The sequence below is a fragment of the Xyrauchen texanus genome, chromosome 5 (assembly GCF_025860055.1).
Source record: "Xyrauchen texanus isolate HMW12.3.18 chromosome 5, RBS_HiC_50CHRs, whole genome shotgun sequence".
In the NCBI taxonomy this organism is placed as follows: domain Eukaryota; kingdom Metazoa; phylum Chordata; class Actinopteri; order Cypriniformes; family Catostomidae; genus Xyrauchen; species Xyrauchen texanus.
In genome coordinates this window covers 2,787,559-2,812,673 of record NC_068280.1, presented here as the reverse complement: position 1 = coordinate 2,812,673, position 25,115 = coordinate 2,787,559, and the positions used below count along the sequence as shown (strand labels likewise).

The 25,115-nt window shown below is 40.4% G+C and overlaps 2 protein-coding genes across 2 annotated transcripts in view; one reads left to right on the top strand and one right to left on the bottom strand.

Annotated features, from left to right (window-relative positions):
• LOC127643859 (tuberin-like) overlaps positions 1-10,750 on the top strand; it is a 61,323-nt gene extending 50,573 nt beyond the window's left edge. Inside the window, 9 exon segments of the mRNA XM_052126776.1 lie at positions 50-600; positions 3,902-3,980; positions 4,361-4,447; positions 4,533-4,719; positions 4,915-5,054; positions 5,138-5,216; positions 6,345-6,436; positions 7,128-7,226; positions 9,337-10,750. Of these exon segments, the coding sequence (XP_051982736.1) occupies positions 50-600; positions 3,902-3,980; positions 4,361-4,447; positions 4,533-4,719; positions 4,915-5,054; positions 5,138-5,216; positions 6,345-6,436; positions 7,128-7,226; positions 9,337-9,507 (1,485 nt within the window). The 3' untranslated portion in view covers positions 9,508-10,750.
• A 3,028-nt stretch (positions 10,751-13,778) lies between these two features.
• The window catches only part of LOC127643858 (polycystin-1-like), an 81,455-nt gene continuing 70,118 nt past the window's right edge, over positions 13,779-25,115 (bottom strand). Inside the window, exons 41-50 of the mRNA XM_052126775.1 lie at positions 24,985-25,115; positions 23,353-23,473; positions 23,072-23,197; positions 21,680-21,854; positions 21,172-21,459; positions 20,128-20,262; positions 19,507-19,827; positions 17,596-18,648; positions 17,407-17,532; positions 13,779-17,343 (exon numbers count right to left, since the gene is read on the bottom strand). Of these exons, the coding sequence (XP_051982735.1) occupies positions 16,792-17,343; positions 17,407-17,532; positions 17,596-18,648; positions 19,507-19,827; positions 20,128-20,262; positions 21,172-21,459; positions 21,680-21,854; positions 23,072-23,197; positions 23,353-23,473; positions 24,985-25,115 (3,028 nt within the window). The 3' untranslated portion in view covers positions 13,779-16,791. The remainder of the gene's footprint in view (positions 17,344-17,406; positions 17,533-17,595; positions 18,649-19,506; positions 19,828-20,127; positions 20,263-21,171; positions 21,460-21,679; positions 21,855-23,071; positions 23,198-23,352; positions 23,474-24,984) is intronic.

Here is a 25,115-nt window from a genome sequence, read left to right as displayed (position 1 = left end):
GATGTTTGCCTTGTTTCATCTAGTTACTTTTGTCCATTTTCTCCTCAAGTCCTCCTCAACATCCAGTCAGGATGAAAAGTCGACCTTGGAGGAAGTAAGTGAGGGAGCTATCCCCATCGACCAACCGCCCGTGACCCTCTCTTCCCCTGGAGCACAAGACTCCGACGTTACCTTCTCCCATTCTACAACCCTCAACAAATCCAGCTCCTCTCCAGAACTCCAAACCCTACCAGAAGCCTTCACCAAAGCTATGGCTTCGAGCACTAAGAGCGAAGGTACACTCGGCTCCAAGATACAGGTGGTCCAGGCATCAACTGGAAGGGAAGGCCCTGGAGAAGCTGCCTGGCAGAGTGTTGGCTCAGCCGGCCCATCCAGTTCCAGCGCTAGTGTGTCTGTCTCATCTTCATCCACCTCCATAATGAAGCTGGAGTTTCCCACCTCCCATCCTGGACCCCTCTCGCCCACAGGACACAGACCCCGTGGACACACCATCTCTGTTTCTGCACCCTCATCCCGAAGGGAGAGGAAGATGGATAGAGACTGCTACCACAACCGAGGAGGTCCATCCAATGCTGAGAAGAGCTCAGGACTCAGTCCTAGGTGAGATTGAGAGAGAGAAGGGCAGGGACCACAAGAAACCCATCCAATGACCGTAAGACCAGCTGCCGGTTGCAAGAAACCTCTGAAGTTAAGTAAACATCAGTGACTATACATTTACAATTATAATGAATGGTTTTCTTAACTTAAGGGGTTTCTTGAAACTGGGCCCAGAGCTTTACAGTCGTTGGACAGCTTATTAAAAAAGAATCAGTTAAATAATCGGAAAAATAGAAAGGGAAATTATATTGTGAGAACCTAAACAAAGTCTCGTTTTCAGTAATGTTCTTATAGTCTCAGGGCTGGCACACAGTCCTGCAATGCCCCTGCTTACACATCTGTGGAATAGAACAGTAAATAGCCAGATGGAAAACATAAAGTAAATGCATACATTGATACATTAGCATGATTTGAAAATCCATTCATCTTAAAAATAGTATAAAATTCAAGATTTGATTACCATGTTATTTTAGGATCGTAATTTGCCAACTAGGGGCTATTGGAGGGTAATATAATGAAAGTGGTATAAACTTATGAGTACAAGCTCTGCCTTATGCTTACTCTAGCATAATACATGCCTATTCCTTTAAATTACAGGATAGTCAGCATTACATCTTTTTCACTAGAGAAGCCTCATTAAATACTCTGGTAATGTAATACGGGCACCATATTTTCCAATCCAATTTTACGATTGGATTCAAAACTCATAATTCATTAGCTAATAGCTAATGTAGGCATTTCAAAGTTATGAAATCACTAGAAATTGAATTAAGGCATGCACGGATGATAAAGATGAAATTCACATTCGGTCCTGACGTGAAGGCTGTTCCAAACTATATAATGCATGAAGTTGCTGCATAAATGCTGTTAAAAATCAGTTACTTATGAGATTAGAAGGCAGCTACCTTGGTTTGCAGTAGACAGCATGGCAGTTCCTTACTAAAGGGCATATTGGTTCTAGTTCGCAGTTTATTACCATCCCAGAGTTCAATACAAGTTAACTCCGTCGACAGCATTTGTGGCATAATGTTGATTACCACAAATTAATTTCTTGCTTGTGGAATGGATGCAGGAAGCTTGTGCCTACACAAAGCAATGGTTAAACCCTACATACTCCAATGTACCTGTCAGTTATTTGAACACCAGCATATTGAACCCACCTCAGCAAGTGTTCCTTTTTCAAGAGAACAAAAACAGAAGCATCATACTCCGAATAATAAGACTGGAAGGCTTCATTCTTCTTCATTACTGTCATCATCTTTCCCCGGTAGGTGTTAAGAAATCTTGCCTGTACCTGTCATCGGGCACGTTTAGCGAAGGGAGGCACTCTTTTGAGCTGAGCAGTTTCAAATTGTTGTCTTGAATGAGAATTACTGCAAAATTACTTCCATCCATCTTTGTGAGGTTTGCACCAATTCGCTGCCAGAGTTGCAAGATCTTAAGGCTTTCTGGTCTATTTATAGACGGAAGCCCAGGAAACCTACTGAATTTCCCATAAGTACCCTGCTGCATTGTTGGGCTGTGGAAAAGAGGAATTGCCTTTTGTATCTGACTTGTTAGAAGTGATTCAATCAGGCAGTTAATGGCTTTTATCATTCTTTTTTAATACCGGTTTAAAGACCAGTTATACTGTTGAATACAGATTGTAACATTTTCAGTATTAGGCTAGTCTTTTGGCATAATAACGTCCTTATAGGGACTGTCAGTTCTTGGAACTTTCAAAATATGCTTCTTTTTTTGGTGATACTCTTAAGAGCGAGACAAATAATGGCAATTTTCCACTGTTCGTTACGGTTCGACTGGACTCTGCTTTAGTGCCGTCTCAACGTGGGTGGGATTATAGGCTGATCCTCATAGTTGCGCCGCCTCTACTGCCGTGACATCATCTTAAACACGACACAAACTGACCAAAACAATAACACAACCGCTAGCTGTTAGCTACTAGCTCATTGTGCTGCATAAAGCAGTTGTTTCATGGTGATTTTACACAAGTGTAACAGTTAAATTGGTTGTTTTAGAAGCTTTCAGTAGCTGGTCAACTAAATAAAGTGAAGCTTTCAAGCAGAGTATAGAGTTAATGTAACAAAATGTACCATCCTCCATCGTGGACTCCAACAACACTCTCCCTCCCATTGCTCGCCAGTTTAGATGGCGTCCATTTGGTCGAACCACTTCCACATTTCCTTGATGGTTCTGTAGTCACTTAAGTTTTTGAACTTTTCCCTAAACTGTTGGTAGGTCCGGTGGTAGCCGCTGAGACACTTCCCGAGAGACTTTAACGAGTTCGGTGCTAACGAGTGGACCGTCTGCACCTGGTTTATTGATCACAGTCATTTCCTTTTTCAGAATTCGAAAGTCGCATGAACAAATGATACGGCTGTTGCTAACTTTTAAAATTAGCGTCAGAAATCCAGTGACGCTGATCGTGACGATTCTCTCTGACCAATCAGTGATCTGCCGGATTTTGACGTCACAGTTAGTATCGGCTCAGCTCGCTTGGGACCTCGACTGAGGTGGTACTAAAAAAAGTCAGGTACCAGGTACTATCCACAGTGGAAGTCTAGTTGAGTCAAGTTGTCCCATGCAGTGGAAAAGCCCCATAAGGTTTGTTCCGTGAAACAAAAGGAGGCTTCTGATTTCCATACAATAAAAGTAGACGCGTGCACTCCAGTGTTGAGCTTCCAAAGGACGTGTGTGTGTGTGTGTGTGTGTGTATATTCAAAGTATTCGAAGGCAATGCAATAACCTCCTTATCCTCTATAATCATAAATCACCTGTCCATCAACAGCAATATCACGCATATTAAGGGGAGAACAGTGCTGGTGCCATTAATGATTACTGTCGCAAATGACAGTGTTTCCTCTAGTTGGAGATAAATGACTTTCCCAGCGAATTTCAGGCCATGTATTGTCTTCTATTTTTAGGGTTGCTGTGCAGTATATGTTTTCTGTTTAATATTGTCAAGGCATGATTTATTTTAAGTGTGAGGTGCTGCTGGGCCAGATGTAATGGGCCACCTGAGGTCTAGAGTGGATTGCAGGACATTTGCCCAGTGTGACCTCAGCACTCTTTTTAATAGTGGAGTCGACTACTTTGCACTTCAAACTTCACTTATAACTTTGGTTTTTAACTTTCCTCTGTGGTAAGTTTAAGTTATGTGTAGGATGATGATGAAAGCTGTGTGGGTGCTAGAGCAGAACTTAAGAGGTATTATATAAAGTGTGCAATTTGAGTATTAAAGTGGGTTCAATAGATCATTGTTCTATAGTGATGCAACCTTTGCTCCTCCCCTTCCTGTCTGCAGCTTTGTCTTCCTGCAGCTATACCACTCGCCCTTCTTTGGCAATGAAGCCAACAAGCCCCTGCTACTGCCAAAATCTCAGGTGAGATGACCGTTATATATATTTCTCCCCAATTTGGAATGCCCATGTCCCAATGTGCTCGTGGTGGCGTAGTGGCTTGCCTCAATCCTGGTGGCGGAGGATGAATCTCTGAACGTCTGAGACCGTGGCTTGTTGAGCGCGTTACCGCGGAGACGTAGCACGTGTGGAGGCTTCCCGCTACTCTCCGCGGCATCCACGCACAACTCACCGCGAGAACCACATTATAGCGACCACGTGGAGGTTACCCCATGTGACTCTACCCTCCCTATATGACAAACGAATTACGACAATCCGTTTTTGTTGACCTATTTTTCTTTTATTGGCTTAATTGATGCATCACTTCATATTAATCTCATCCATATGTCCTCTGTCATTCACAGCTGATTGATCGAGCTGTTAAAGTTCTGGATCAGATGCCCCCGTATGACACTCACAAAATTGGTGTGGTGTTTGTGGGAGCTGGTCAGGTAGAGACAGATTTCTCTTTACAGTACACTGTTGAGATATGTTTGATATAGGAAGTCTTTATAATATATGCTTGTTTATTATCAGGTGAATAACGAGGTGTCGATCTTGTCCAACGAGTACGGTTCTAACCGTTATGCTCGGTTCCTCACGGGCCTGGGCAAACTCATACACCTCAAAGACTGCGACCCAGACCAGATCTTCCTTGGTGGGCTCGACCAATATGGAGACGACGGCGAGTTCACCTACTGCTGGCATGACGATGTCATGCAAGGTGTCATACCTTTAGTCTGTATTTATTTTTGCTGAAGACAGAAATGTGCCAAAGATTAAATAAAAAGAAAGCAGACCATACAACTCTCGAAACGTCAAAGCTATCGTATGACTTGAAGAGTTATAAAGTGTTTGGAGGTGAATGCAACGGTGTTTGACTAATGCAGTAGTTTTCTGTTTACCGTTTTCCCTGCAGCCATCTTTCACATTGCCACTCTCATGCCCAACCGAGAGAGTGACCGTGGGTGCTGCAACAAAAAACGGCACATTGGTAATGATTTCGTTGTGGTAGTTTATAATGACTCTGCGGAGGAGTATAAACTGGGGACTATAAAGGTGAGAGAAAGACCATTTCCTTTTATTTCGGTTGTGTATCTTACCAAAGTATTTAATATTTTGTGTCATTCTCATGCGTTTAGGGCCAGTTCAACTTTGTGGAGGTGCTCGTAAAGCCGCTGGACTATGAGAGTAACCTGGTCACACTGCAGTGCCGGAAAGGTGATTTCAAAAACATTGAACCATTTTTTTTTTTTTTATTGGAATATGGTAGTTTAAATTTCTTAACGGAAATACTTTTATTCAGCTGATTTAAAAAAAAAAACTGTTTTGAAGTCTAAAATTCTATTTTAGAATCACAATGACATCACAATGAAGTTAACTTGTCTTAAAAGGGTAGCACACCCAAAAATATAATCTTTCATCGTTTACTCCCCCTCATGCCATCCCAGATGTGTCTAACTTTCTTTCTTTTATTGAACACAAACAAAGCTTTTTAGAATAATATCTCCCGTACAGTGCACGTGCATAGTGACACTTTTGAAGCTCAAAAAAGCGCAAAAGGCAGCATAAAAGTGGCCCATAAGACTCAAGTGATTAAATCCATATCTTCAGAAGTGATATGACAGCTGTGGGTGAGAAAAGGATCATATGTCCATTTTTACTATAAATCTCCACTTACACTTTCTTCTTTTGCTTTTTGTCAATTTCACGTTCTTCGTGCATATTGCAACCTACTGGACAGGGAGGAGAGTTTATAGTAAAACGGGACTTAAATATTGATCCATCTGTTCTATTTAACCACTAGAGTCATATGGATTACGTTGAAGCTCCAAAAGGAATAAAGCTAGCATAAATGATTTGGACCCCCATTCACTTGCATTGTATGGACCTGCAGAGCTGAGGTATTCATCAGAAATGTTTGTTTGTGTTTAGCAGAAGAAAGTAAGTCATACACATCTGGGATGGAATAAGGGTGAATAAATGATGAGAGAATTTGCATTTTTGTGTGCACTATGCCTTTAAGGATATGTAAACAGACCAGCTTCGCAGTCAAACTCCCGACAGCATCAAATCAGTCATTTTAGATTACCATTTTCAATGCTCTATTGCTCATAATTTTTCTATTGACTGTTACATAATAACTATTTTACTCAATGGAGGCTGAATACACTTGAAGGCTACATGCAATTGTTTGTATTTATTATAATAATCTTTTTAAATAAGCTTTGTGTTCAATAGCATATTCGTTTTGTTGTGGTATCGTGAAAGTTCACTGGGATCGCCATCGACTACTGAAATGTCGGTAGTGTGCAGGGTTTTTATAATGCTATAACTTCTCTCTATCAGATCTTGAGGCTTTGGTCGACACCAGTGTGGCAAAGATCGTATCTGACCGGAATCTTCCACTGCTTGTCAGACAGATGGCACTGCATGCCAATGTGAGTTTCCTTGGCGACATCAGTGTCAGCCAGTTCTCTTCCTCCTCTTTGTCTTTTCATTCGAGTGTATTGCTATTGTAATGTTGGAAAGAACCAAGACAGAAGTACATTTGCAATTTGTAAACCGCAAACGCCACAGTCAGATTTTAGTACTCCCTTCTCGGTATCTGTTTAGCATAAATGTGCTTTTTTCTTGGGTACTGGAGCCCATAACTCTCCCCACCTACTGTGATAAGTGCATACTGCGTAATGAGGCGGCTTCTTATGACTCATGCACCCACAGTTTCCTCTGAGACCCTACAAATCACAGCAGGCTACTGGAAACCGCAACCCACTGATTCGACCTCCAATTAGCATGACAAGTCACAAAATTGCCACCAGGTCAGGCGAGGAGAGATGCATAACTTTTGAGTTTCAGTCAAGTTAAGACTGGATTAGGATGTGTATTAACCTGCCGTTGCCATGGTTACCAAGGAAGTTTATTCCAAAAAAACGAAGAAGCCGTATTGTTGAAGCATTAGCCTTTCCATGTTAGCATGCTGTGGTATGTTTAGGATTTAACTCCCACTTATGGTCTTTAATAGGACCTGGCACAAGATGAACTGTAGACAATTTGCATTCTTTGAACTGTAACTTCAATTACATGTCAGCCCTTCACTAACTGTTGGATCTGGTTTCTTGTGTTGTAAAGATGGCGTCATTGGTGCACCAGTGCAGGGCAAACCCGTCCGACGCATACGCTTCAAAATGGCTGGCGAGACTGAGACAAATTAAGAGGATCAGGACTCGGGTAAAAGCATCTACCTGTTACTTTCACTCCATGTTTTTATTGAGTCCCATTAATGGCTCTTCATTATTGTCCATTAAATTATAATTATTTTGAACTCTTCCAGATGGATTACAATGAAATACAATTGAATTTGTCTTAAAATCTGGTTTGATCTTCACCCTTCAAGTTAAAATCACGAACAAACACAACCTTTTTTTTCAAATTATTATATTGTTCTTGTACATATTGAAAACATCATTCAAACTTTCACAGTGTAGGTTTGGAAAAGGATATGTATATACCCCATAGGCTAATAAGGACAACAAAAGCTAATTAGAGTCAGGAGTTGGCAAACCTGGCATCCAATCAGTGGAACGAGACTGTAGATGTGGGTTAGAGCTACTTTGACTAATAAAAAGCACTTAAACGTTTTGAGTTTGCCATTCACAAGAAGCATCTGCTGACGTGGACCATGCCTTGCAAAAATATATATATATATTTTAGAAGATCTACGATCAAGAATTGTTGCTTTGCATGAAGCTGTTAGATATTCATCTGTCCACAGTTAGACAAACTGTCTATAAATGGAGATGATTTAGTACTATAGGTACTCTCACTAGAAGTGGCCGTTAGATATTCATCTGTTCACAGTTAGACAAACTGTCTATAAATGGAGATGATTTAGTACTATAGGTACTCTCACTAGAAGTGGCCGTTAGATATTCATCTGTCCACAGTTAGACAAACTGTCTATAAATGAGATGATTTAGTACTATAGGTACTCTCACTAGAAGTGGCCGTTAGATATTCATCTGTCCACAGTTAGACACACTGTCTATAAATGGAGATGATTTAGTACTATAGGTACTCTCTCTAGAAGTCGCCGTCCAGCCAAGATGACTCAAAGGGAACACCACAGAATGATCAATGAGGTATAGATGAACACTAGAGTGACAGATAAAGACTTGAAGGAATCATTGGAACTGGTTAACATCTCTGTTCATGAGTCTATTATACAGAAAACATTAAACAGGTGTGGTGTTCATGGCAGGACACTATGAAGGAAGCCGCTGCTTTCCAATAAAAACATTTCTGCACACCTGAATTTGACAAAGACCACCTTGACACTCCACAACACTGCTGGGAAAATATTTTGTGGACTGATGAAACTACGTATGACATAAAAAGGGCACCGCATACCAACATGAAAACATCATCCCAATGGTGAAGTACGGTGGAGGGAGCATCAGGATTTGGGGCTGATTTGCTACTTCGGGACCTGGACCGATTGCTGTTTTGAACGTGTCTCTGAACACGTCATATAATGTAGAAACTTTGACTCATTAATGTATATTATTTAATAAAAGGGAAGGTTTATCATTGACCGTAAATCTCGTTGAAATCAGAGCTGAAGATTTCCGCACGAGTTGTAAGTCCAACATAAATTGGCGTTCCAGTGGAGGAAGCTAAATGGGATGAAGCATGAAAAATCACAGCAACGATCTCCAACAGATCGCAGCGTGACTTTCTGTCCGGGGCAGAGACTGCATTCATAGAGAGAGCGCGTTTTGCAGATACACGATTCAGAAATAGTGGTGCGGACATACTATTTTTATTATGTTCTGTGCATCGTTTCATTGAATTGACCAGCGAGTCTTCACAAAATGATGCATTATATTTTGATGATGACTTCTTTTGTACATTATAGCAGCCTATGTTAATGAATAGACACTGGAACAATACACACACCGAGTACTTGATGAGTACTCGAGTAGGCAAAATGCCCATCTCTATTCTAAAGGATGTGCCGGTCTAATCTGCAGCTACCAGAAATGCTCTGAGGTTATTGCTGCCAAATGAGGATTCACCAGTTGAACGTTTGATGGGACGTGTGGGAATGTTTAATTGTGTGTTGCCATCTTGAGAACATTGTGTTTATCTATTCTTGTGACTGGTGAAGATATCACATTTTATTAATAGCTAATTTCAAAGAGTTCACATAGTTTTTCTCGCCACTATGTCACATTACGGAAGTAAAATGTGTTGCAAACTGTTTCGTGTTGATTTTAAAATGTTGTTTAGTATACAGCTGGTTTTGGTACAGCTAATGAATCTTCCTCTTCATTCATAGGCTCAGGAGGAAATTCAGTCCCGCCCCTCACACGGAATCGCCATGATGCAGAGCCACGCCCCCATGCAGAATAAACCTTCCCACCAGCACTCCGGTTCTTCTTCAAACCAGGATGCTGGCCAGAGGAAAAGATTAGTATCCACAGTGGATGATTTCACGGATTTTGTTTAGTGACGAACCTTTCAGTCATTCCGGTCCACATTTACCATCTCACACAATAGGAACGAAACCGTTCATCAAAGGGATGTTTCACCCAAAAAGGAAAATTCTGTAATCGTTTACTCACCCTCACGGAAAAGATGCAATGAACGTAAACTTTGACCGAGGCTGTAAATCTGCCTAAAATCTCCTTTTGTGTTTCACAGAAGAAGGAAAAGTCACACACGTTTGGAACGACATGTTCAGTAATAAAGGGCAGATTCGTCATTTTTGGATGAACTATTATTTTAGGTGGAGGGTAGTCGCTTGCCGCTATTCCAGTACATGTTACCAGTAAGTGAATGAGATTCTTCTGGAACGCAGCCTCACTAACGCTCGACATGACTTTGAATTCGACAAAGTGCTTTCAGTCTGCTGTGAAGAGTTGTTTTTTCTCTTTCGTAAAGATGGACTTAAAGTCGTGCAGTACGGCAATATTGCACACGTCACACACACGTGCACACACACGTGCACGCACACGCACGCACTGTTAACACGCTTCTCAATCACTCAACAGCACACGTTTGTCTCCCTTGGGCATACTCACGTTCGATTTGTTTTTCACTCGCGCATGTTCTTTGTTTTCAATATATGAAATGTGTAATGTTTGCGATTTTAAACCATCCCCATAAAAGTGCCACCATGAGTAAAGAATCTGACCGGAAACCTCCCCAAGCATGATAAACACGGCAAGCTTTACGAAGTTTGATAGTTTGCTAATATAAACATGGTATCACTGTGCAAAGTGTTACTGAAACATGATAAACTGAATAAATGCAACGTATTTTCACTGGAGTAATGACGTGGGCATAACTGTTATTTGAAGTACATAAGGTTCATATTTTAACTACTGTTGCCTTGTTTTCTTTTGTTTGTGTGCGCTGCCGTTAATGCTAATGAGATTCTGAAGAACCAGCTGACTTGTGGGAAATACTAGAACACTAAACTGTATAAACGAGGCGTGTGTGTATGTGTGCGCTTCGCTACCAAACGCTGTAACAAATACTTTTGTTGTTTTAGATTATACTTGCACTCTTGAATAAAAGGATGTCTATATCATGCTCTCAGTTTTTAACATTTAAGTACAATATTTGATCTCTGTGTGGAAATATTTGCTTTTTAATTTCAAGGATAAATGTGTATTTTAGCTTTGCGATATGTACAGGTGGTTGAACACTGGTAAATGTAACACAAACATGTCCAGGTCACATTTTACCATAAGATTATAATAAAAAATAAAAAATAAAAAATAATTAGTTTCATTACTGTAATGCATCCAGATGTTTAACATGTGATGTCATGTAAACAATTTCTTCCATATTGCAGTAAAAAAAATAAAAATAATGTCATACACTTATTTTAATAAAATCATAAAATGGGGAAGAACTTTTTAAAAACTTTTTTTAATTAAAATTTAAACAATGCAAAAAAAGAAATCTTAATATCTCTTAAAATTGGCTTTAAATATATCAAAATATAATTGATAATTTCAGTTAATTATAATACGGTTTTAGTTCGCATTAGTAAGTGCATAAGGTATAATGAATAAACAATACTTTTACAGAATTAATCTTGATTAATTCATCAAAATACCATGTTCATTTAGTTCAAGTGTTAACATGTCTTTGAACGTAAAAAAAATAAATATTTTAACTTGAGTTAACATCACATAACAATGTACAATACTTTTACAGCATTTATTAATGTTCTACATAAAGTACTTTTTTTTTCATTGTAATAATTGTGTGTAGAAATGAACAATAGCTAAGATTAATAAGGGTTGCAAAAGTATTGTTCGTTATTAGTTCATGTTAACTAATTGAATACAAATTCTTTTTTGTACCTAATTTGGTGTTTCTGGTCAAAAATGACCGGCCTAATAAAATTGCTAATAAATCTCACATTATGCTGTATTATCACCAAACATTTGATTAGATCTTTTTGTCAACTTGTTTTCTTTCAGTTAGGACAGGTATTTTTTTAAATTAATTATTTTTGAAGCTTATTGATCATCGGCCTGAGCTTATGCACCGGTTTTTGAGTGGGGAAAAAAGCATCTTTATGGGTTATTTTGACTACATTAAATAGCATAAGGAAAAATATTTGCTATAAAAATTAAACACGTGTTTGTTTTAATGTTTAATAAGGAAGTTTGATTTGTAGCGCTTCTATTTTGTCAAAAATTTCAAAAATGACTGGCCATTGAAAATTGATCCGGAAGATCACAAAAAAAAAAAACAAGACTTTTATTTTGAAATGAACCAGGGCAAGTGGTCTAGTGTCATGATCAATGATGTGATCAAAGCCTCATGCACTGAGCACCGCTTGGCTGTTGTGCTGCCACAAAGTGAATGATGAGCGAGGCCCTATGAGGCTTTATACACCTTAGCTATGGGGAAGCTTCTGTATATTAGGAAACATTGATCTGCTTCTTTGTGAGAGCACAATTCCAAAACATATTGTCACATTTTTTCTGAAAGGTGTAATGAAAGAAAGATTCTATTGAAGAGGGGTCACTGTGGGGCAATTAATACATATTTGTCGGGCCTGTGTATCTCAGCGAGTATTGACGCTGACTATCACACCTGGAGTCGTGAGTTTGAATCCAGGGCGTGCTGAGTGACTCCAGTCAGGTCTCCTAAGCAACCAAATTGACCCGGTTGCTAGGGAGGGTGGAGTCACATGGGGTAACCTCCTCGTGGTGGTGATTTAGTGGTTCTCGCTCTCAATGGGGCATGTGGTGAGTTGTGCGTGGATCGTGGAGAGTGTCATGCACAACGAGTCACGTGATCAGATGCGCTGATTGACGGTCTCTGAACCGGAGGCAACTGAGATTCGTCCTCCGCCACCTGGATTGAGGCGAGTAACCGCATCACCACAAGGACCTACTAAGTAGAGGGAATTGGGCATTCCAAATTGGGAGAAAAGGGGATAAAATAAAAAATAATCAACAAGGATCACAGCTGAAGAATTGGAGAAATTAGTTGGGTCTTGGGGTCAGAAAGTCAGATATCACCTACATCAAAAGTTGTTTGGGAGGGTTTCAAGAAAAAAAGCCTCTGCTCTCAGCCAACAACAAACTGGAGCATCTTTAGTTTGCCAGACACTACCAGAACTTCAAATGGGACTGGGTTCTGTGGTCAGATGAAACAAAAAATAAGAGCTGTTTGGCACACACAGAGAAATAGCCATATGGAAAAGTACCCAATGCCCACGGTTTAATATGGTGGTGAATCTTTAATATTGTGGGGTTCTTTTTAAACCAGAGGACTTTGACATCTTGTACGGATACATGGCATCATGGACTCTATCGTATACCAGAAAACAAAACATCATAACCTGACCGCCTCTGCCAGAAAGCTTACAATGGGCCCTGGGTGGATCTTCCAGCAGGACAATGATCCAAACACGCATCAAAATCAACAAAAAAGGTTCATTGACCACAAAATCATGGTTCTGCCATGGCCATCCCAGTCCCCTGACCTAAACCCCATAGAAAACCTGTGGGGTGAACTGAAGAGGAGAGTCCATCAACATGGACCTCTGAAGGATCTGGAGAGATTCTGTATGGAGGTCTCAGATACCTCGTCATGTGTTCTCCAACCTCATTAGGCATTATAGGAGCTTCACCAAGTATTGAATACAAGGGGGCCAATAATTATGGCCAATGCATTTGAGAAAAAATATGTATTTAATAATGAGATATTTCCCCGGTTTCAATTGTTTAACATCAATTAAAGGTTAGACTTTTGTGTGTGTGTTTTTTTTTAAATGAAAGATCAAAAGGATAATATTTGTAGCCACAACTGTAGGTGTACACATGTACAGGTCCAAGGCCTTTATGTTTGCTAGCACACATGTACATATGTGCTCAACTAACATTTACATTTATGCATTTGGCAGATGCTTTTATCCAAAGCGACTTACAGTGCACTTATTACAGGGACAATCCCCCCGGAACAACCTGGAGTTAAGTGTCTTGCTCAAGGACACAATGGTGGTGACTGTGGGGATCTTGGTGGTGCTGGGGCTTGAACCCCCGACCTTCTGGTCAGTAACCCTGAGCCTCAACCACTGAGCCACCACTAATGGATGAACATTCCCATCATTTTTGACTGGGAACACCCCAAGTGTGACTTTGTGCCATTTTGAACAAATTAAAGCATTTCAAAACAAATTTCCTGGTTGCACATTAAAGCACACTAGTGTGATAATTAGTACAGAATGCTTTTAATATTGTCAAAATTATCCACACTTTTCACAAAAAATCTGAGGTGCATAAGCTCAGGTCAATGAGGTCTATGAAAATTAAGCTCAAAAAGAAATTCAAATCCTGTGCTAATTGAAAGAAAACAAGTTGACAAAAACATATAATCCAATATTAGGTCAAATATAGCATAATAAGAGATTTATAAGCCATTTTTAAAAAGCCGGTCATTTTTGACCAGGAACATCAAAAGTGTAACAAAGTGAAGAAACCAAAATAGCATTTTGTTTGGGGGTAAATTTTGATACCCTGAGCAAAGTCAGAATGTTTTAACATTAACTAGCATTTTCAGGCAACAGAAATCCTCTTCAGGTCAAAATGACCAGAAGCAACATGAGGGTTGAAAGAACACAACTACATTGTAAAGTGTTATCCCTATTTCTTTCGATTTTGGGGGTGCATTGTGACCTGGAAATGTTGAAATGTTTCATGAGATTCACCCACACAGGAGCCGATATCACACCACAGACTCTCAGCTGTCAGACTCTTTATTTGACTTTGTCAAGTGCAAAAGCATGTAAAGCGAAGTGCTACAATGTTACAAAAATATGATGCATATGCTGCAATTAACAAATGACCTTAAACGTTTAATACAAAGAAAATGATATTAAGACTTTATTGCATGCAAGCTGGCACTTTTGGCACTTGTGACTGGTTTGACATGACTTTATCCTACATACACCCTCTAAAATTACGTACCTGCTGTCAAACGGTTACTCTACAAATCGCTTGGAAAAAGAACTACAAAAAAGGCGTTGTGTTTTAAAATGACTGGTTGTGCTGTGCATAGCTCTGTTGCAAAAAGGTTACAAAATCAGCATGCTTTAATGCTTTTTGGGTTTTATTCTTTGGCCAATGACGAGGAGAAATGAAATAACTGTGCAGCGAAGCGTTCGTGACATACGAGTGAACATCCTGTGCTCTCTTTTTTTGTGTGTGACAAAAACAAACCACAATTTCTGGTCAGTGCGGTTAAGGCAAATGAAATCAAACTCTCATACAATATTTACATCAGGGCATGCCAATATGTACAGATAAACAAGACCCATCAAATCTTCATCAGGAATGGCCCGAATCAGGACGTCACTGTAGTGGACGTGACTCTTTCCCTTTAGTGGACATCCAATCACGCTTGACAACTTTCATTTCATTATATGAGACATTCATGCATGTATGGAATAATAATAATAATAATAATAATAATAACCAAAAAAAAAACACACATCTTATAACAAACCAAACAAATAAACACTCCTGGTTTGGGTTTAAAAAAAAAACTAGGGTCCCTGAGCATTACCACGGTAAACATGTTAATTAATCAATCTTAGTACTTCAAAATAGCGCACACACTATAAAAAATAAATGACCATTAATGGCAATGAATATCCTGATGCAGCTCATGTATAAGTCTCAAAAGAGAATATTCTGGAAAGCTGTTTTATGTGAAGGAAACATACATACTAGTTAAATATGGCGTAGCACTAAAGCTTGACACTGAAATAAAGTGCTAAGTACAAAAGAAACAACTTTATTAAGTCTCTTGATACTCGAATAGCAAGCTTTGGAAAATCTATACGGAGAGTAATTCTGTTGTAGCTATCTCTTAATCTTCGTACCAAGCTTATTTGTATTATTGTTGCTAAACATTTGCCATTTCAATAACACATTCAAACTACGTTGCGCTCTGATGCAATCACAATCATTCGTGTACATCAATACAAAGTGCTTTTTTAAATTAGATTCAGGCAACAACAAACACGAACGCAACTATTTTCTTCATTGACAAACTACTCTAGTAATAATAATGCTTTATGGAACATTGTTTTCAGAAACCACAAATCTCCATACGGAAAATTCAGGGACTTGTGCTTGAACACGGGACATAAAATCATCTACTTTCCCAATAGCTTCCATTTATTTCTCAATTTCAACCTTTACCTTTTACACTTCGGTCTCTCTTTAAATACCAACATCCTGTCGCACTTTCTCTTCTTTCGGTTACCCTTCTATTTTAGTCTAATCTTACTTGCCCTCTGGTGCGTTTTGCGCCGAGAAATGCTCTATAGCATCAAAATGAAGCTGACGTGAAATTATGTTGACGAAACCTGAGGCTTTACTATTTTTTGGCACCCCGATGGCCTCTTGTTAAGTGTGTTTAAGTGTGGCTGGGGTGATCTTAAAAGTTATTTCATGATATGTCTATTATGTGTCTATTTTCAGTAACATGCCATTATATTAAGCATGAAGTATGCATAAGTACATATAAGCGTCGCTCTACGTTTATAACGGTGGCATGTAATGCATCTAAACATATGTACCTATAAGTCTGTGTGTTTATGTTAATATCTGTGAAGTTGTCACTGTGAGCCAATCTGAATAAGCTGTACCTATGTTTGCATCGATGCATGATAAACCCATGACCTTACATTAGCTTCCTTCAACGAAAACACAAAAATAAACACCATTAAACATAACTCAAAACGCTGTACCAAAATACCATCCAGCGCTAGCCATCCTACATTAACAGGCTTTCTGTTGTAGTCTCTTATTGTCACTTTATGCTCTTTTACGAGTTTGTTTTGGTATGACAGCACAAGATGTGCTCTTGTCGGTTTCAACCCAGTTGACCTCCAGGGTCAAAGGGTTGGACTGAGGTCACGTGAGAGGGAAGGGAAAATGGCAACTTGCATTAAAATGGAACTTCTTGAGGATCGCACAAAAACACGGTGGCCTGCACCGAGTTTCCATCACAGACGTGTTGATTTTGCCAATTGAAAGGCTTGTAGGTTGGAACTTTAGGCCAAAGTGGGGCTAAAATTTGAGGGCCTGGTTACAGAACCTGCTGTCACCAGGGCCTTCTTTCATTTCCTCATGACTAGCCATGACCCATGTGCATCAACATACTTTTAGCCTCTTAGCCTTATATGTCAATTCCAAAAACTCACATCATTTGCCTTTACTTGCGTACTGATGGGTTGAACCTTGGATTGTCAAGGCTTGGAGTGTCCTGAGATAGGTCTGTCCGTATTGGGGTGCACCTTGTTTTTCAGGGGCGGAGGTTTGTGCTTGCGTTTACGGGTTGGATTTGTAGTAGTGTGTGCAGGGTGCCGAAATACGCTGGAAGGGAGGTTCTCGCTGGGGGGCACCCACTCGTGGGCGCGAGGGATTGGTGCTGGGGTAGTTGTGGCAGAAACGGGAGCAGTCGAGGGAGCAGACATTGGAGTGGGAACAGGGGTAGGGGCCAGAGTGGGGGCAGGTTTGTTGGCACAGCCAACAATCTCAGGGTCTTTTAGAACATTTGGATTGACCTTGTTTGGGGTCGCGAATACCTTATGAGAAGCTTTGTCAGCCTTGAGGGCCCTGTGTGGATTAGGGTCCGCCTCTTGTGATTTTGCTTTGAGGAGACCTGAATCCATTTTGTGAGGGTCTTTTTCAGTCTTGTTGAAACCTGCCACCAAAGTATTATGGCTTTCTTGTACCTTGATAGGGTCTTTTTCGGTTTTGATGACACTTCCCATCACGGTACTGGGGCTTCCTTGTACCTTGAGAGGGTCTTTTTCGGTTTTGATGACACTTCCCATCACGGTACTGGGGCTTCCATGTACCTTGAGAGGGTCTTTTTCGGTTTTGATGACACTTCCCATCACGGTACTGGGGCTTCCTTGTACCTTGAGAGGGTCTTTTTCGGTTTTGATGACACTTCCCATCACGGTACTGGGGCTTCCTTGTACCTTGAGAGGGTCTTTTTCGGTTTTGATGACACTTTCCATCACGGTACTGGGGCTTCCTTGTACCTTGAGAGGGTCTTTTTCGGTTTTGATGACACTTCCCATCACGGTACTGGGGCTTCCTTGTACCTTGAGAGGGTCTTTTTCGGTTTTGATGACACTTTCCATCACGGTACTGGGGCTTCCTTGTACCTTGAGAGGGTCTTTTTCGGTTTTGATGACACTTTCCATCACGGTACTGGGGCTTCCTTGTACCTTGAGAGGGTCTTTTTCGGTTTTGATGACACTTCCCATCACGGTACTGGGGCTTCCTTGTACCTTGAGAGGGTCTTTTTCGGTTTTGATGACACTTCCCATCACGGTACTGGGGCTTCCTTGTACCTTGAGAGGGTCTTTTTCGGTTTTGATGACATTTACCATCACAGTACTGGGGATTTCTTGTACCCTCTGGAGACAATTGTCAGTCCTAGGAGGACTTGAATCTACCTTGTGGGATCTTGTGTGTAGATTCCTTTGTAAGAACTTGTCTTTTTTTTGTGATCTTCTTTCCTTCTTGTGAAGATGTCTCTCTGATGTAGGTGCACTTATTTCAGTTTTCGGTGGACTGTTACTTCTTTCTACCACTTGTGTACTCCTGTCTGCCCTCTTGTGTCCACTACCATGTCTCTTCTGTCCTGCAGAGTCCAGACTTCTGTGGCGATGTACCCCTCTGCCCCGTCCTCTGCTACTCCTCAGCATCCTCTCTAGACGGCACTCTTTGCTATACAGTTCCTCTGTGGTGTAGTTGACCCGGTCCAACTGCAAGAGCAAAGCATCAAAAGCTGGAAGGATCCTGCGGAGGGTTGCCTCCATCTCTGCTCTCTCTTTCCAGCCGGGGCCTCCAACTACCACTCCCAGGCCCAAGGTGAGGCCTAGTCCTAGACCTGGAGCTTCAGCCAGACCGCAAGGACTGCTTGATGTGGGCCGCCAGGAGGCCTCAGAACCTCCATCAACACTGTCTGGAGTTGGAGGAGCCTCAGGCGTGTCCAGAGGAGGAAGACACAAGGACTTGCAGTCACTAGTTGAAGAAGAGCGTGAGGGAGGGTGCTCCATACCTTCGAATCGCACCTTGTGCCGGAACTGTAGGGGAAGAAAGGAGGTGGTTATCTAATAGGCTTTAAAAGCATGTTCTAATGTAATTGACTAATTAACTACCTACACTGCTGAAAAGATCTGGTTACCAGCAAATGTTGTATTTGTCCGCATCAGGCTTCTTAACAAGCTTAACCACCAATAATTCATAGGTCGGCCAAATTCAACAGGAGACCATGTTGGTCGATCAACTGGTTAACAGCCTGGCTGTGTCAGCTACACCAGCACCAAACCAGGGGTTGCACGACTACTGATTTTTTAAGAATCGACCAATAGAGGCCATTAATCTATTCGAGTTCGACTAGTCGAATTAAAGACAAATTGCATATACTGTATTGCAGGTGACCGTAGCATTTATGTCATCTTTCTGAGTACATTTGAGCCACTTCATTTGAGCAGACTCATGCTGGTCTAAACTGGTCTTTTCAACAGGGTAACAAGCTGTTCTGATGTGCAAAAGGTACAGTAAAGACTAAAGTATACTTTGGTTTTCCATTTGCCATTACGTCACATGCCTAGTTTTACCTAGACACTTGGACAGATGGACAATCCGCATCTCCATGCCATTGACTGTGCTAAAAGTGTATCACAAAGCAGTCGTAGTGCACTTGAGTAAAATGCGTCTGTATGGGCTTGTGGTCAAAAAAACTTTGCAATGCTGAGCGCTCGAGTGCATGAGATGGAATGGGACGCAGAATTAAGTATACCTTAATGCCGTAACACATATATGATTCTGTAGATCAGAAACTTGGAAGCAGAGCGAATATCAGACATACTACATTGGTAAAAACTTGCATGTCACAACAAAGCCAAAAAATATCTTGGGGATTTCAGAAATACACAAACCTCCTTGGCACGGCTGAGGCCCATCCACATTTTGAGTCGTCGCAGGAACAACTCCACCATCTCGTAGTCCTGCAGGTCAACGGCGGGCCGGTACATTTCCGCTCTTGCGCGCCGGTAGTTTCTCAGCAACGCCGAGATCAAAATCCAGAGCAACACGAGACGGAGGAGAGTAAAGCTTATGTGAAAGATAGCACATGATGGAGAACAGGGGGAGGAGCCACTGTCAGATCGCCATGACAACAGTCCACGCCCACCAAAGCCTAGTAACCTCACGCAAGTGGAGCTAACAGTTCCGTAGCCCTCCATGACAGATTGGAAAAGCTGGAAAGAAAGATTATTTTAACATTACATTTTTCAAAACCTTTGTACAAACACTGTCCTGGACTAAATACATGGAGTTTAGAAATAGAAGAGAGATGTCGGTATTAAGAGAGATAGATTAGCCTAAACTAACTGATCAGAACAGAGTGCTTTCAACAGATACGAGATGTTAACTCACCCATCAAGTACTCTGGATAAGTGAGGGAGGTCATTTAGCAGCTTCACCAGTGTGTCAATATTTTGTGCACTTACGCTTAGCTGTGTGCATCAGTGTGTGTGTGTGTGTGTGTGTGTTCTAACCAGGTGTCCAGTATGCGAGTATGCCAACAGGAACACAAGCAGAGTGACAGCGACCATCAGCAGCTCCCAGAAAGATCTCCTCAACGTTCTTCCAAAAACACCCCATTCTCTCATGAAGCGCAGCTGGTGTGACGCCTGGACAGATACAAATGAGGTGGGGGATAAATTATGACTCGCCAGTTTGTACATCCATACCTTTATAATTCACCAAGCCTTACTAGAAGTATAAGCACTGGATAAAGCCCTAAACTCAAACCCAAGTACACAAATGCTACAAGCTATCCAAGCTCGGTTGACACATGATGTTGCATTCTAATGTTTCAGACTCCCATAGAGCGCAACAGTCTGGTTCATTAATTTGTTTTCCAAAGGGGAACTCATTTTTTGTGTACCCATTAACAGTACCCATTATCCTAAAGGGAAACCATCAGGGAATCATGGCGAACAAAGCACGCCAAAAGAACTCTGCAGCGATACTGCAGGTATCCCCTTTTTCTCCCAATATGTAATGCCCAATTCCCACTACTTAGGAGGTCCTTGTGGTGGCGCGGTTACTCGCCTCAATCCGGGTGGCGGAGGACAAGTCTCAGTTGCGTCCGCTTCTGAGACGTCAATCGCACAACTCACCACACGCCCCATTGAGAGAACCACTAATCACCACCACGAGGAGGTTACCCCATGTGACTCTACCCTCCCTAGCAACCGGGTCAATTTGGTTGCTGAGGAGACCTGCCTGGATTCAAACTGGGTGTGGTAGTCAGCGTCAATACTCACTGCGCTACCCAGACCCCCCGCGACGCAACCGATTCTAACCAATTGTTTATATGATTATAACCCAAATGAATACTTTTATATTTTTCAATCGTTTTTAATTTGATTACATCATTACAATGTTTTATAGGATTGCCGTTCGTTACCTCATTAAAGACGTCAAGTTGAATTTAGCCTACAGTTCGGGCAACCTCCGTTAAAGATCTTTTATATCATAAAATTAACCAAAGCCAGGAAGTTTTATTGAAGAAATGCAGGTGGCGCTGTTCTTACCTTGAGCACCAGCAGGAAAAGTAATGTTGCGCTGAGTTGAGTCAGGACCTGGCTCTGTTGGGCAAGGGGAAAGAAGTCTGTAAAAGCATCCCGTTGCTCGAGAAACGACTTCCATTGGCGGGCGGAGAGCACGGAGCGACTGATGTGTAGAGAGGCGACACAAATCGCCAACACCAGACTGCAAACACTTGCTACGTTCCACAAGCGCAGGAAGTAGCCACGCCCCTGCGTCCAAGCAGCCACGCCCTCGCGTGCCGCGAAATAGATCACAAAGACCAAAAGAAGGAGCTGAGAAAGAAAAAGAAAGATTTATGAATCTTCGGCTTAGCATTTCTGGCTCAAATGCATTTAGTTGTTTTTATCTTGAAGAGCAAAAACTATTAAAACAAATATTTTTATAACCACATTTAAATGTCATTATATGTCATAAGGATGATCCAAATCGATTGCAATGTGAACAAAGCTTCTGTTCATTCATTGGAGTGATGTGTGATTGGCTGACGGTTACCGTGAGAAACAGGGACAGGTCCAGTCCATGACTGAGCGTGTGCAGACTGCAGGTTTTGAGGTCCAGACTCAGCTGAGCTCGTTCAGACACGGGAAACTCCAGCAGGAAAGAGAAGACGGCCAGCAGATCCGTGTTGATGTTATAGAGGGAGAACTCCACGAATAAAACTCTCGTCCTGGTCACACACACGAATGGAGGGAAGATTAGAAAAGCATCAGTCATCATGATTCAAACAGAAATGAAATGTTGAAATATCTTTCATGCGCATGTTTGAATCAGGAAATCTAGAAATGATAATCAATCAACTAAGACCAGATAAAAACTGAATTGAAACACTAAATCAATTTTGCAATTGATAATCGTTAGTGCATATTTGATAAATCAATTGAAAAATCTTTAAATGAAACGTCCAGACATGGATAAATAAATGTATATATTACGTAATATTAGATATATTTTTAAGATTGATTAATCTAATAATCAGATGATAGAAAAATTAATAACTGAATTGAAACACTAAATCAATTTTGCAATTTTGAATAATTGTGAAATTATGAAACATTTGAAGTTACTTTCAATGTGATCATGAAGTTATTGATCATTTTTTAAATATCTTTAGTTCGTATGTTCATGTCATAATTTAATTTTAAATAAAATATAAATTAAACCATTGTGAAATGTCCAGACATTGATATATAAATATACAATTATATTATATTATATTTTTAAAGATGTATTAATCAATAATTAAATAAAAAGTTATAAATTAATAATAATAAATAAATAATGTTTTTTAAAGATATATTAATCAATAATTCAATAGAACAGATTGTACAGTAATTTATAAATTTATAATAATAATAAATAAATAATGTTTTTTAAAAGATTTATTAATAAATCATTAGAACAGATTGTACAGTAATGTATAAATTAATAATAATAAATAAATAAATTATATTTTTTAAAGATTTATTAATCAATAATTCAATAGAACAGATTATACAGTAATTTATAAATTAATAATAATAAAAAAAATGTAACAATTGTAAAATGTCCAGACACTGATAAATAAATATACATTTATATCATATAATATTTGTAAAGATTTATTAATCAATAAATCAATAGAACAGATTATACAGTAATTGAACTGAAACGAGTGAAATTATTAAAGGGAAAATATACATTTAAAATTATTTTAATTGTGATTTTGTAGAGAAATTTCCCTCTGGGGACAATAAAGTGATTTCAATTATCATTCTTTTTAAAGATTTCATTTCATTTCGATTCATAATTACTTTTTCTTCCCTATCCCTGTTTTTGATAATCAATATTTCTTTACTTACTGTTTGCCATGTTTTGGATGAATACTATATTTGTGTGTGTACTCACAGCGGGTCGAACCACTGGTGTGTATTAAGTTGTTTGATCAGATTTCTGGAGTCCTGCATATTTCTGCTGAGATCCTGCACAAATCCAGCGCTGCTGTACACTGACACCTGACCCCAGTGCCACACACTACACACACACACACATCAAAACCGTATGAGTATCACAGTGACAGAGAAAGAACTGATCCAAGATCAGCCTTCATCATGAAGCATTTATGTCTGAGATATACAGACAGAGCAGAGGCGCTGTGGAGGATGAACAGAGGTTTGTGCTAATCTTACCCGCTGCTGTGAGCTGTACTGGCACTCCAGTTCTGCACCAATCCAGAGTCTGACTCCGCCCACCCACCAGAGACACACCCAAACCATGAGGATGGTGGGAAATATCCACTGATGGGGCATTCTGGAGGACAGCGAGACAGATAGAAAGGGTCAAAGCTCAGGATAAATGGAACTTTGTTTTAATTCTTTAGACAATAATTCTTAAAAACGACTGTTTTATAATAACTTTCAAAACACATAATTCGAGTTTATTAGGGGGCCAAGCACCGAAGCTGCTGGAACACTTTTGCATTTGCACTTATTTCCTTCTTTTTCTTATTCTTTTTTGGCCATAAAGTGTCTGGGTGTCAGAGACCGTAAGTCGTGGAGACACCAAACTTGGCAGGATGGTCCCAAATTCCCCCCACTACTCAGGCGCACAAATGCACACCCATCTGACCCTAGGTGGCGCTATAATAAACACTTTTACATTTTGGCTCATATCTATGCAACCGTAAGGGCTAGAATCAAAATGTACCTCAAGCCCAACATTCTCTGTCTATAAAAATGTTCCGCCATTTTTTAAAAAATCTACTTTTTCGAACTCCTCCTAGGCCGTTCGTCCAATTGTACATCATCTACAAACCCTCCTGACAAAAAGTTGTTCAAAGGATTTCGATATGTCAAATAGTTCTGAAGATTTAAACAACACAGTTTAAAGTGATTTGAGTGATTGATCAATATCTACTCAACGCATACTCCAAATGTAACCCATCTGCAGGACGTTTTGAAAATATACGCAAAGATTCATACAGTTCTGCCACTAGGGAGCTCTACAACAAAACAACTGTCATAACTTTGCAGCCGTTTGAGTGACGTTCAAGTTTAAGTTTAAGTTCAAATTAAATAAGCATCTTCTATGGTTCAAGTGTTAACGTATTCTTAAAAAAATAGATTCGGCAAATCAACAAATATGGCCGTCCGCAGGCAATCAAATTTCAGCGCCTAATAACTTGTACTGGGAATGGACGATGATTATGAAACTTTCTATACATAAGCAGGGTGTCTACGCCAATTGGTATGTCAAATTTCATGAGAATTGGCCACACGGTGGCGCTATAATGAGCTAATTTGTGTTTTTGCCAAGAACTATTGAAAAACAGTGTGAACAGACACAAAACGCATACGGTGTGAACAGTCCTAAGACAACGGATGTCCTCAAGCGGTCCACTGAAAATGTCAAACGGGCCGGATTTGGCCCGCAGGCCGCCAGTTGAATAGGCCTGCTCTAGAGTTTAATCAGAATGGCAAAAAACATCCAGTGAGCTGCATTTTTTTGGACAGACATGCCTTGTTGATCTCAAGTCAACGGAGAAAGGCCAGATTGGTTTGGGCTGACAGGAAGTCTATGGTAACTCAGATAACCACTCTGTACAATTGTAGTGAGCAGCATCTCAGAATGCACATGTTGAAACTTGAGGTGGATGGGCTAAAGCCACAATCGGAGCAGTAGCACAAATGTCTGGTTTAATACGCACAAAACTATCTTCTATTACTTTCAAATAATAAGTCAATAGGTGGAAAAAATACCTTCTTAATTGCTAGTTGGTTCATAACACAGTAAATACATTTTCTCTCCTCTGATGTTCTCACCTGGCTGTGTTCTCAGCTGTCTGAGGCGGGGCGGTCCGAGCAGCAGACTGCCTGTCTTCTTCATCAGGACATGCCCATCTAGTAACCGCGGTACCAGGGAGTCTGAGAGCCACGCCCACACATCCTCACGA